Source organism: Schistocerca nitens, chromosome 4 (genome assembly GCF_023898315.1).
Source record: "Schistocerca nitens isolate TAMUIC-IGC-003100 chromosome 4, iqSchNite1.1, whole genome shotgun sequence".
NCBI lineage: Eukaryota > Metazoa > Arthropoda > Insecta > Orthoptera > Acrididae > Schistocerca > Schistocerca nitens.
In genome coordinates, this window is record NC_064617.1 from 110,298,751 (window position 1) to 110,313,535 (window position 14,785).

The 14,785-nt window shown below is 36.3% G+C and overlaps 1 protein-coding gene across 1 annotated transcript in view; it reads left to right on the forward strand.

Annotated features, from left to right (window-relative positions):
• The window catches only part of LOC126251888 (hemocytin), a 541,167-nt gene that overhangs the window by 352,233 nt on the left and 174,149 nt on the right, over nucleotides 1-14,785 (forward strand). The window contains exons 49-50 of the mRNA XM_049952591.1: nucleotides 1,453-1,558; nucleotides 9,294-9,498. Of these exons, the coding sequence (XP_049808548.1) occupies nucleotides 1,453-1,558; nucleotides 9,294-9,498 (311 nt within the window). The remainder of the gene's footprint in view (nucleotides 1-1,452; nucleotides 1,559-9,293; nucleotides 9,499-14,785) is intronic.

The window sequence follows — 14,785 nt, forward strand, 5'->3', positions numbered from 1 at the left end:
CTCCAGTGCACACTCTGCTGCAGTGTAAAAATTTATTTGCATGCTTAATAAAATATTTCAATGTATTTATAGCTGAGACTGTGACTCCATAAAAACCATCTTTCTATGAATAAAATTCGTTTATTATCTGCCTTGCATTGCCTTTCCTGAATTGTTACTGTATTTAAATTATACTGAGTTCTCATTTTACACAATTAGTCCCTTTCTTTATCATGTACAACCTGATAATTAGTCAAATATGATTCATATTGTCATTACTTAGCTGGCTTTGTAAGTTAATTGTCCAAAAAACAGTAACAAATGTCAAAATACTTACTTTATTAGTGTCATAAATGCTTTCCTTTTATTTGAAAACATGATCAGTGAAAGTGTTCTTTTGTAAAGAGTCAATTTTCTTATTAGACTGTAGTAACACATCAAACAGGAAAGCTACTGACTATTATCATTGTCTCTCAGGGGGAAGGTACACCTCAAACCATTATTCTTACTTTATTTTCCTTCCCCACAGCTTGTCACTTTAGGTAAAAAGGAAAATTCATTCTAAATAGTTATGGTGGCCGCAAATCCCATGAACAGCTCAAACGACATTATTCATATCTTTTGTCTAAAATTGATATCATCTTGCCATGCTGGAAGATTACTCAGTGACCGGATAATTTAATTTAATTTAATTTTATTTTATTTTATTTTATTTTTTTTTCCAGTTTTAATGATCAATATGTTCTTTTTGAGGTCATTGGAAACTGACTTCAGATGTTTATGTGATCATAAGATAGTATTGAAGTTTGTTTTGTCAATATAATATTACTCAAAGCTATGTTTTATTTCTGCTGTATGTTTCATTATCATTTAATCTCTATCCAGCCTGTGTAGATTTAAATACAAGTACTCAAACTACATCAATATCTTTTCCGTAAGGATATTGTTGCTTGCGTGATTTAGTCTCCAATGCAATCAATCTACTTTGATATGGGTGTAATACTAAGTGTCCAGTCAGTTGAAAGTCAGACCATTTGTATGTATCAGTTTCCCATCATCTCAAGCACCAACATAGCATATTTCTCAAAGGAGCTACACATTCCTAAGCATTCTTTTGGTCTCTAACCACCAGACTTACACAGAACAAAAATACTGCAGTTGAACTGACTGAAATGATGCTGTTCCCCCCACCCCCTCCATCCTCACATATATTATTCCCTTCTCAGATTCCACTATACAGTATACTTTCAATGTGTAAGAAAGTTATTCTTTGACTTAATTTTTGTGGTACTATTCTAGTTGTCCATCTGGGCCACATACAAGCCATAAGTGTACTTATTGTAACAATAAATTTTGAGAAAAATTATACTGGTCACTATATGACTTTAATGTATTGCATAGTAGTCTAAATAATGAATATCTTTGATTTGTCTTATCAGAATTAATGTGTTTACCAGTAATTTTGTATTGCAGTTACGCCACTGGTAAAATATATGAGACCGAGAAATGTGAAACATGTGTTTGCAAGTTGAATGGTGTTCCTGAGTGCAAGACAAAAACTTGTAGTGGATGTCCAGAGGTAAAGTGACCTTCATTGTAATATTCTTTTTAGCATATGGTTGTCTCTTGCTGTTGTTGTATGATGATGGCAAGTTCCAGTTGAATGACGTAATTATTAAGAATAATATATGTGTATCTGGATGGAACACTACTCATCATATAGAAGAGTCACTGAACAACAGACAAGCATGTAGGATAAAATAATAGATTAGCTTTAATACAAAGGCCTTCAAAGACAACTAACACACATGCTCAACTCATATAAACATGGTCATTAACTTCTCCTGGTGATGCAGCTTGACTGAAGTTATTAGCAATCTTCATGAGTGTCTAACATGAAACTGGAAGGGTCTTGGAAGAACCAGCAGGAAAGGGAGTGAATAGGAAATGCAAGTGGGGAGCATATGGGTGTTGGAGGGGTGGTGACAGCCACCATGTCAGGCTGCGAGGTAGGGAACTGCTAGGTGAAGTATAGAGAAAAAAATATACATGGGGAAGGGGAGGATCAGGTTAAGAGGAAGAGGTTGGAAAAGGCTACTATGAATGAAATATGGCAAAATGGAAAAACAATAGAGGGACTGTGACATTGTTATGGGATGGGAGTGGGCTAGGGGTTTGGAAATCATTGAGAGGATGACAGTATTTTTCTGGAAGTTGTGGATAGGGTTTTTGAGATTGTCAACTGTATCTTAGGGCAAAATTTAAGTAAGATTTACTTTTGCTAAAATATATTATGAACAATTGTAATGTGTAAAATGTGATTTTTCATATTTTTGAGTGGCACTGTCTAGCATCAGCTGCGTCATTATGCTCTGAGTGACCTAGTTGCACACTTGCTCTCCTAGGTTATTTCAGGATGCAGAAATATTGAAAGACTTCTGATATGTTTACAGTGAAAATTTTCCTCAAGAGACATCCAGTTCTTGTAATGATTGTAGCTGTAATGGAGGTGATGCTTAACATGGAGGACATGATGACTCTCAGAACAAATGTAAAGAAACATATAGATGGTCTGAAAAAAAGCCTTGCAACTTTTATAACAGAGATCAGACTGAGCTGTTCTAGGAAAAAAAAATTGCAGCTCTCTTTTAACTTCATACAATGAGTATATCAAATTGTGATACGAATGAATTAAAAGCAAATCATGAGGTACTAGTCTTAGCTTTGTAACAATGCTTTCTCTGGATGGTCGATCCATTAGAAAGAGTAGTTTTGTTCTCTTGGATGAGCTAATTGTAACTTTTACCAAAAATATCTTTCCCCGTACTTCATTGTGCTCCACAATATTTGATTTTTTTAGTGGAATAATCTGATACTAAATGCTCATCTTTGAAACACTGGTGTGGAAGGTTCGCACAAAACCAGCTAAGTGGGAATCCATACCTTTACGTAACTGTATAAGATGAATTTCAGTATTTGATTTGTGTACAACTGATTTCATGGGTGTTAGAGAGATCTCTTCAAAAATCTAGATCCAAACATTTTTGTAGAATTTAACTGTGCTTTTCATGTTGTTTCCCCATCATATTTCATTGAATGTATCAAAACTTGTGCACATGTCATTGTATAGTATGTATTTTCAAACAATTAGTGTTGCAGAAAATGTATTTCCCACTATATCATCAGATGTAGTCTACATTCATGCTTTACAAAATTTTGGCAATACTGTCCTTATGCAGACCATTATTCTGCCTCATTTCAGTGTTGATGTAAGCAAAAAAAGGTACATTTTTGAGAATTTTCAGAAGTGTCCAAGTGACATACATAATGTGTTTGATAATAACTCGATGATTACAAGATATATTTGCACATTCTACAAGATTCAGCAGCGCTATCTGATTTGGAAACTTTATCCTTAACTGCAGTGTAAATATTCAAATATTCACATAATCACATAATTAGTGCAATATTTCTATCTTTTTCTGCTTATTGACAGTTTGTTGTGGGTAATATCTGACAGTGTATGATTGCAATATAAAAAAAGGTTTTATGAAGTCGACTATGTCCTGTGCATATTAGAATTGACAAATTGTTATATATTTGGTTTCCCCTCTCGGACAATAATACATATTGTTTGCATTTGTCAGGCAGTGTGGTTTCAGTTGCCTGAGACTGCAGTCATGTGTGTGAGTTGCATTTGTGTGTGTGTGTGTGTGTGCATGCACATGTGTGGCTATTGTTGACAAAGGCCACTGGCCGAAAGCTTTAAGTGTAAAAATCTTTTTGTTGTGCCTATCTGCGACTCAGCATCGCCACTATATGGTGAGTAGCAACTTTCCTTCTCATAATATTGTCATAAATTTCTGCTGTTTTAAGGTTTATTAGTGAATATATTATCAATTTTTTTTTAAATATAAAAAAATCCAGCCTCGAAGTTCCAACTAGCCTCAGGGATTCAAAAATTTTATCCAACATTTTTCTCTTCTTCTAACAGGAAATCTCTTTATGGGGGTAACAGTCGCTTGAGTCCTCATGTAAATTGTTAATACTTGTGGCATAACAGATGCAAGAATTAAAAGAGAATCAGCAGAATTTATTTAAAGTAATTTGTTTAGTGTTCAGGTAAACATTGCATCAGGCACAACACACTCTGTAGCACAGTAGGAGTTACTTGCTGTTTGTAAGCAGCTGGAAGCTGTTGTGAATGTGTGTGTTTGGAAGGTAACTTAAAGACATGTAACAGAAATACCTAAGGTACCTCAAGTACTATCTTCTCCTGCGGATACCGTGCCCTCTAAAAGAGGTACAGTACCTATTACTACTTGTCCACTTTACTGCGGGAGGTGTCATTGGCAGGTGTAGGGGCTCTGCACAGAGGAGGCAGGGATCAGTAAAAACTCAGGGGTGATGTCGTCCACTGAAAGTAGAACTGAGCCTGTGAGGCACACATTACCTGTTGGGAAGCCTGTTGTGTCCCTTGACAGGGAGAAGCAAGTGCAAAAGGGGAGGGGTCTTTTAATTTTTAGCAGTTTGAAAATACTGTCAATAATTTGTATTTTTTAACATTTTTATGTGGCGACAGCAACTGATATTGTTTATATAAGAGTATACAGCCTACAGTTGCAGCTTAACTTTATCGTAATAATAGAACCTTTCCTACAGATGTTCATACGAGATTTGTTGGTCAGTTTATAAGGCTCTGTAGTAGAATGTAAAATGTAGTCATGCTGGATACTGTAATTAACTTACAATAGTAAAGTATAAAATTAATTCATAGCAAAAATGTTATCTGACGCATGTGTAATAAGAGTTTGATTCTATACGTCTCGTGCATGCGCACCGCCCTCTGTGAGGCAGACCGCTAAGCCCTCGCGGTCCGCAGTCTCTAGTCACATGACGAGGCCCATACAATGGGATTAAAGTGAATTTGCTACAGCTTGTTTAATAGATGTGACAAAACCTTATGGTTATGCATCAAGTTTTGTAAAGTTGACTTAGGACATCGCTTGTTTTAGGCAAACATTTAAATAATATTTTATGTAAGTACTATGCGTTGCATCCTGTACGATGACCATATCCAATATAATTTACTAGCACATTATAATATTAACTTTTTGCAGGTTCTGAAGAAGACATTATTACTAACGTTGAAACCTAGGTAAACGATAAAGTTAACCTGCAACTATAGGCTGTATATTCTTATATAATAATTTGTATGCCTGGAAGGCTCATTCAACATGTTGAAGATAGCATTCAGCAGTCACTGAGGATACAGGATGTAATCTGCTGCAGAAGGCAATTATTATCATCCAGCAGCCAATATGGGTAACTACAGTCTTGTAAGTGGTGGGCGTGATGAGGCATCCTGCAAAATAATACTACGTGCCTCCCCTCAATTCTGCTTACAATAGTTCAGAAGCCCAATCGTGGTGGAAATGCATTAGCTAGATCTTCTTTTTCTTCTGCCTTTGTATCACATCGGTGCAGGGTTGGCATAGTTCGAACAGTTTTGTCATGGTCAATTTAAGGGGTGGCTGAATGCCCTTCCTGTCACCATACTGTTACTTCACCTCCTTCCCTCCCCCCTATCCCACCCCCAGACGAAATATGTGCACCCCAACTGTCTGTCTGTAGTGTTATTCATGTGAAAGTGAACAAGAGTTTTCTAAATGTTTGTGAATCATGTAACTGATGTGGAATTTGGATACCTGCCCAGTATTAACCTAGTAGGATGTGGGAAACCATCTAAAAACCACATCCTCACTGACCCTCATTGTTAATCTGCTGGTGGGCTTGATCTGGGGCCAGCACACCTCTGCATCCTAGAAGTGAGGTTTCAGCACACAAGGCTTCCAGGCAGGTCTTGAAGTACATTAAATCTACCACATTTACTCAAATCTAAGCCGCACTTTTTTTCCGGTTTTTGTACTCCAAAAGACCACCTGCGGCTTAGAATCGAGTGCAAAGTAAGTGGAAGTTCTGAGAAATGTTGGTAAGTGCCGCCACAATTAACTTCTGCTGTTGAATATATGTAGCGCTACACAGGCATGCTTTGCAGGCACAAAGATAAATACTGGTGCCAAAACCTCTGTGTCAGTAAATAAATTTAAAGAAGAAAAGGTGGAAGACGAGCTTTCTTCTCCGCCCCAAGTTTCGAACACTGCATTTTCATACATTGTCCAACGAAGTAAATACAAATTCCGTATTGTTCATCTTTGAATGTAGCAGAATTTCAATGTACTATGAAAATCTGACTGGCAAGACTGTTTGGGATGTTTGTTAATATGGTCAACTATATGTTCTGAATTCTTTCCTATCTGTGAGAAGAGATGGTTCCTAATAGGAACTTTTATGAATTGTGAATCACATGCATTATTCTCTTCACCATAAGAATAATACGAATATAAACATTTTGCCATGTATTCTTTCATGTTTGCTGCTATCTCATTTAAATCCTGTCTGCCTAATAAACTACGAAACTAGAGTGAGACAACAGCAAACGCGGAAGAATATACATATCATGTCATGTTTATATTCGTATTACTCTTATGCCTAATAGTGATACAGTTAGAAATGAAGCACGGCAGTTGACTAGATTTTTAAATCTAAAATGACTCTAATTTCTGTGCAGAATGTAATGTACTAAAGAGGCGTCTGCAAAGATTTTCAAACAGAGAAAATTTTTCGCTAAACTCTCATTTAGAACATCTTCTGTCATACGCAGTCTATTATTTGGTTCTTGTTGATCATTATCAAACAAAGCAGAAGTGTAAGTAACAACAAATAGCAGTCTCTTGCCATTCTTTCACTAATGAGATGATTCCTCTCTTTCTTCCACCTTTTTTTTTTTTTTTTTTTTTTAAAAAAAAAGGCGGCGGTAGTGTGCACAAAAGCAAGCCATGGTGCGAGCAGTGACAGGCCTTAAACACACATTATCAGAATGTGACAAACAATGCAGGACACAGTACAGTAATGCATTTTCAGCTTAGCGATGTAAACCCCTATAACAATGAGAACGGCACTTATCAGATCAAAGAAAAATAAGCAATAAATTCAAACCAGACAAAGCACGTGAAAAAGGCAGGGTTCCCGTATAAATACGGACAGAGCGCCTGACACATAGCAATGGCTACCTGGTAAAGCTTAACTGCTAAGCTTACAACTCGAACCAAACTACTGTAGCTGTATCGTCATTCGTTCGACCTAAATTGTGTCTCATATTACAATGGACAAACTTTGTTTCGATTTGGAGATGCGGCCTAAAACTTTTCTCTCCCCTTGAATTTCGAGTCACAAATTTCAGGTGCGGCTTAGATTCGGGATTTTTTTTTTTTTTTTTCTTTGGTTTCGAGTCTCATTTTTCAGGTGCGGTTTAGATTCTAGTGCGGCTTAGATCCGAGTAAATACGGTGGCAATAAATAGATCTGGTCACTTAGAGCATGTCCAGTTTGAAACTAATGTCAGTGACCATTAGGCAATTGTAGCAACAATGATTACTAAAATACAAAGGGTAGCTAAAACAAGTAGAAAAACATACATGTGCAGTGAAATAGGTACAGCAGAAGTAGCATCATATCCCAAAGAGGAACTTGAAACATGTCACTGTGTGCAGGAGTATGTAGATGAATGGTGGCTTAAGTTTGGAAGAATAGTTGACAATGCCCTGGATAAATATGTACCTATTAAAACAATTCACGACAGGAGGCACCCTCTGTGGTATACAATATCTGTAAATAAACTTCTAAAGAGAAGGTGATTTCTCCACAACAAATGTAAAACAAAGCATAGGGCTATAAAAAGATGCTAAATCAAATGGATTTGACTGTCAAAAGGACCAAACCTGAGTTGTTCCACAATCACCATAGCAGAATCCTATTGAAAGACCTCTTACAAAACCCAAAGAAATTCTGGTTACCTGTAAATGTTGTCTGTGGCACCAAAGTCAGTGTCTGGACACTCATGGATGACAGAGGCACTGACACCAGAAATTATCAAAACTGAGAAAGCAAAGGGAATATAAGATCATACTTATCACATAACGTGCAAGACATTTAAACCATCATTCTTGAATGGAATAGGAAGAAACTCAGGTATATGGTGCCATGGGAAGTACTTGCTGCTCTGACCTTCACAATGGATTTCAGATTATAGATGTAGATATAGAAATAATTAATGGCCAAGAGGATTGGATCATGCCGTGGACTTGTAACTGGAAGGTCAGTTAAAAAAATAGTGGTTAGCAAGTTAGAGGCAATATAAATGTCTGATACTGGTGTATGTACAATTGGGTCCATATTTTGTAGCGAGCAACACGAGCTAAGAGACAGGGCAGTGTATTTCAAGCTGTCAACAAATATTTGAAGCAGAAGGAAAAATGTAGTTGTGGAGGGAAAACAAATGATATAGACTTAGCATGTCTTCAGCATTGCATAACGTGTAAAGTTTCTGATATTTCTGAACTGTGAGCTCAGAACAAAACAACTTGGTTTTTAACTGTACCTCACTTTTTGTAGATGTGAAGTTAAGTTTATGTCTGTGTGAATTAATTATATGTGGCTGTCATAGGGAAATATAATGTGGATGGATCTGTTGGTGTCAGAGTCTTGTGTTTTATTGTGTCAGTTTCCTACTGCCGAAGTATATGGAAGTTCTGTATGTGCATTGTCATGATGATCTTGTAGAATCACCACTATGTAATACTGCACCAATGTAATCATGTGTGCTATACATTTAAATCTCCCTGGAGCACGCAGTCAGTACTGCCAGATATTCTTAAAATCAAATTAAATGAAACAAGTTTGAAATAATTGATAGACTAGGAGAGAGGAAAATGAGACTTATATCAGAAGACAATGAAACTTACTGTAGGAGAAACTACAGCATCTTTTTTCACCTGACCTTCTAAAAACAACTCTTTTTTCCAGGCATAGTGATTTTATTAAAAATGTAGTACATTTGATACTGATGAGAAGAATGTGATTAATTTCTGATTTTCTATTTGGAAATCACATTTCTATTCATTTTGTAAATTATTTGGACAAATAGTCACTCTATTGAAACAGTAATTTAGTATGTAAGTTTTAGTTTACATTGGATTTGAAACAATGCAGAATCAGTCGCAAGAACCTGACAAATAGTTTTTAACATAGGCATATGTGATATTTTATATCACAAGCTCAAATACTACACTAGCAGATTATCTGTCTAATAGTTACATAAGTAAACAGTGAAACAGAAATTTCTGAGGTCCATGGCAAATATAACTGATCAGTTATTCTTCAATTTGCATCCAAACACTGCTTTTCCTTTTGCAGGGACTGAGAGGTGTTCTTATTAAGGGAATATGTGAATGTCGTTGTGAACCTTGCCCACCAGCAACTCGACTGTGTCCGACAAGTGGTGCTTGTGTCCATGAGAGTGTTTGGTGTGATGGTGTGGAAGATTGTCCAGATGATGAGGTTGCATGTACATTTGAAGAAGAAACAGAACCACCAGTAACTACTCCCTTACCTGGCACAGGTGAGTGTTACCTGACATTCTAGTTAAAAATTGGAGTTTCTATCTTACAGATACACATGAAATCAAGTTCAGGTACACTTACTAGTTTTCACAGTAGTACTCTTAATAGTATATACATTATGTTCAATATTTCTGCCACTTTCTATGATAATGTTCGATGGCCTCAAAATGGTTTTGTTTGAGATCAGATTGGATGTTAAGTAACAAAAATAAGTCACACAGGACTGCACTGTAGCTGTATGGTGTGGTGAAAGATTATAACAGTCTTTGCCATCAAAACTCCCTCTTTCTTAACACAGTGTGCCTTGACACACTGTTATTGTGAAGAATAGGTGAACTGGCTTCTGGACAATGACAGGCAATCTGTTTTCTCCAATGATCAAGTACCTATGACATACATTTCTAAATTTGTTCCTTGTACAATTGCCACTAACTCCTAGCGGATCATTCTGCTACTTTCAAAAGAAAATAATGAACACACTTCTTAAGGACTCACACCAGCAACAAACTGCAGGCAATATCAGTTGCTTGCTTATTTCAAATCCACCTCACATAAGTAGTTTACAAAGCAATTTCAACTCATATTTCAATTATTACTGTGTTGTGATTGTCTACTATGGAAAATGAATTAATATGTCTATTAGCGGTGGTAGTTGATCTCTGTGTGTTGACTAATGCATGTTGACTAATGCTTGCACAAATAAATTTTAAAAAATGGTAATTAAAATTTATTAATCTTTTCGGTATGCTTTTGTTGGGAACTGTGGGCTGTGTTACAGAATTCTTTATAATTTTCATTGATATTCTATGTTGTGTATCTATTTTTAATCTATTTTATCAATAGTAGCACTGCTGGTTTCCACAATTCATTGTTGTAAATTTTATAGAGAGAGTTACATTATGTAAAATGACAAGTGACTTCAGTACAGCTGTAAAATAAGGATGGCCATCATTTTAAGTGAACTATCCAGTTAATGTCACCTAATTCTGTTTCAAAGTTAAAGACTTCATAAAAAACACAGAATTACCAAATGATGCCAGTATATTGCGACTATTACTATGAGCTTTCCTCAAGCTTCTACTTCTAAAGCACAACATTCGAAATGCAACTCAGTAATAAATCTGCAATAGTTCAATATTTTTAGGTTTGTACTCTTTTTTGAGGTTCAGTCATTTAGTGAAACGTTGGGTCCAGAAAAAAGCCATTTGTCCCATTATGAAATATGTTACCGGTACTTTTGTGTTTATGAATCTGAAAGGGTAATACACGCTAAAAAGGGCCATGGTTCAAGTTTTCTTTCTCATAATTATTTTAATGCTTTGATAGATTACAATTTTTTTCCAGTAATGATAACAAAAATATAATTATCCTTAAAATAATGTGAGATGAGTTCTTGAGCAATTTAACTTATACTTGGAATTAAAAGACTGCAGCATTGTGGGATGCAAAAAGGTATGTCGCGATCAAGTCAATACTAGCTTGTTTCTTTCCTGCTTCTTTTATAAATAAATTATGTCATTTTTCTGAACAGATCTTGGATGCTGCTTCTTTAAGAGATTCATCTGTAAAAAAGCTGAGATTAAGATAAATAAAACAGAACTAAATTGTAATTACAGCAGCAGTATCTGTAGCAACAATACTAATGATGAAAAATTGTGGTAGACTGCAGCTTATCTGAATATGAATCTCCTTCAGACTGTTTGCACACAGATATTTCCCCTTCTGATCCAGAATCATTGAATTTTTGTGAAACTCACAGCCTGAGATTTACTTGGGTGCATTCTTTGAACATAAGTGTTGTGTCATGAGTTATATTTGGGGTTGGTCACCCAAGTGTTAATATAAATGGCAGCTCCTCCTTAAACTTCACTTTTCAGAGTGGTCCATGCTCACAGAATAACTATGAATTCAAAGGTAATGTTCTAACTTCATCTGGGCATATCAAAATGAAACAAAATACACAATTATACTTAATAATACTTTATAATTAGACAAACGAGTGAAAACCAGGCAGCCGTACTGCCACACATATCCAGTTCATACATGTGATTCATCAGATTGCTTGGGAATTATGAGTGACCAGCAATCAACTGCTGCCAACTGTGATTTGTCTGCCGTCTTTTGATTTAAGGGCAAATTGTGTGACCTGGCAACATATTGCTGCATTCCATCACTTGTGTGTGAGTCCTTTACTTTTCACATGCTCCTTTCCATAATTTTTCACCCCCTGTGAAGTTGGTGGATGAATTTGGCTACAAGTTCCTCTAAATTTTTTCTCATATTCAGGATTTCAAGTGCAATGCAGTGCATCTCTTTTGTAGGCTGTCCAATTATATTGGAAGTTTTTTAGGCACTGAACTTTAAATCTGAGTTCAACAATTCTCATACATGTCACACATTCTACTGTCCTGCTATAGGGCTGGCCATTGTAACAACAGACAATCAGCATTCTTGCACTAACATCCCATTCATAAACTTATAGAATGTTAGCTATATTCATTATTTTCACATTAATAAGGTTTTGATTACATGGATCAAAATTTATATTAAATATCTTGGTGTTGGTGGAGAGTGAACATGGTACAGTCAAGCTAGTAATGAAGATGCTAGCTACTAAACCACAGTGTTATTAATGTGGAAAGATAAAGATTGGGGCATACGAGTGATGGGATGTTTGCAAGACACACTTATGCAGATTTTATGTCTAGAATGGAAATGCCTACCAAAGGTTACAAAAGCGAAAAATAATGATGAACAATATGAGTACATTTACTTATTTGTTTGTTTATTTTTCGCATCCAAATTAACCAATGGCAGTCCAACTCTTTGTTTTGTTAGTAGCTTGTCAATAGATCAATAGATCATCATTTGTGAGGAGTTGTCCAATTATTTAGTTATTTGTTCCATGTGTCACTTGTATGATATAATAATGTGGAATGAGTCAGTTTTACTTAAGCTGCATACTGGCCGTTAACAGATGAATTCAGCTACAGAAAAGAATAATTTAATAAAAGATAAATATGTAATATTTGTATGTTCTATAAGCTGCATGTTAATAAACAAAAATTCTTCAGTGGTACTGAAGAAATTGCCCAGAAGGAACTCTGTTAGTATGCTTTCGGATGTAGCTTTACTACAATCACTATTGGTGGGGTAGGGTGGGGGTAGGGGGTAGGGATGAGGACGGGGCAGGGGGGGGGGGACATGAGTTCTGGCACTTCTGCTTCATACAGGTCAGGTATTATGTCGACTGAAACTCATGAATGGCATTCAAAAACTGCTTAGGTTCTATTCATTAACGTACATGTATTGCCGCCCATCAGTGCAATCATAGTACTATTCAGAAGACTGTTGGTAAATCATTGAGCTCCAGAACTCATATTACATACCTTAAGATCTATAACGGGTTTGCCAAATCACAGTATTCCAGTGAATCCAGATTTTCTGATGGGTGTACCTCTCATTGTGGATGAAAGGGTTAGTTGTGATTAAGGGTTTGAGTTGATATAATATCACAACTGATACAAGCTGCAGGTGTTACTGTATAGTATTTTCATTTTCCATTAGACATTTTAGAACATAAATTGTTACTGATCTTCCTTTGCCACTAATAACCCAAACAATAGTTCAAGTTGTGTGAGACTGTGTGTGCAAGATTCATGTGCCGATTTGAAGTTCTAGTTCACATATTTTACTGTTCGCATTGCTTCTGCATAATCTTTCATTGAGTGTATCAGTACCTGTGTGTATTGTGATATATTGTGAAATTTTGAACATTTGACAAGTACTGTGATAAACTCAAACTGCTATTGTCAATCATAGGCTTAAACTTCATTGTGCTCTTTTAAAAAGTTTTGAGAACAGTAGGCCTATCCTCATTCCCTAATTTCATTGTACAATTATATGAGAAACAGGTTATTTTTTATAATTTTTGGACATGTACAAAACTATATTTTTATAAGTTACAGGTACAAGTGTTTTCGATATGTAACTTATTTCATAGCAAATCAGCATTTGCGGTTTATAGTTCTGCCGAAGAATATGTCACCCTTGAATTTTATTGCATATCAATGCAAATAAACATACATTCTTGGGAATTTGCAGAAGCTGCCATTATCCTTTGCATAGTCTGTGAGCAATTTGTAGTAAATGGCATTTGCAATTTAGTTACTGTAGCACATATTCTAACTAACATATGGTGTTACATCTAGTTCTCTAATAAAGAGGAGTAACCCTGAATATTATCTGCATTTATCGTAAATTAACTCTGTGTGCTAACAGCTATAATTAACATTAAAACTTTTAGGAAACTGGTAATTTTTACGACAGGCTTCTGTGTTGGCTTAATAGAAATCTCATTTTGTGTATTTGCTTCAATTCTTACAAGGAATTAGCAACTTCTTACATCAGCAAATTAAAAGATAACCAGCGGGCTTAATTTAAAGTTATTTTCTCACTGTTGTGTAATATATTGCACCAGCCAAAATGCAGACCCATTATGAATGCTCTTCTCAAACATGGGATGAGTTGGTTGACATTCATAAGCAGCTGGAAATTGCCCTGACTGCAGTCAAATGATTGATAGCTGCTGCAAATAGGTTTGCTGGAAGAGCTCACGAGTGTCACATACCTCCAGAATGAAATTTCCACTCCGCAGCGGACTGTGTGCTGATACGAAACTTCCTGGCAGATTAAAACTGTATGCTGGACTGAGACTCGAATTCAGGACATTTGCCTTTCGCGGGGAAGTGCTCTCATCTGAGATATCCAAGCACATCATGTACCTGTGATACCAGTACCAGAGGTACCTCAAGTACTATCCTTTCCTGGTGGATCCTATCTCCTCAATGGTAGGTTAAGGTGTCCTGTACAAAGAGGATGGGGACCAGGGAGGCCTAACCAACTTTGAGGTGCTGTCTTTCACTGAAAGTGAAACTGAGCTAGTGGGTCCCACTTCACATGTTTTGGGGAAACTTGTTTTGTATGGTGTCAAGAGGAGGCAATGCTAAAGGGTAGGAGTGTATTAATCATCAGCAGTTAAATGTATGGTGAATCATGGTACCCCTCAGGGAAATGGCAAGAAGAACAGCAAAGGAAATCAGGTGCTTGGAGGCCTCATTCAACATGCTGAAGAGGCCATTCCAGCAACTTTTGGGGGGAACAGGGTGCAGTGAACTGCAGATTGTGGAAAATGTTGGGACAAATGATGCCTGTCATCTGGGCTCTGAGTTCATACTTGGGTCATTCCAGTGAATGGCAGAGAAGTTTGAGAACACCAGCGTTGCA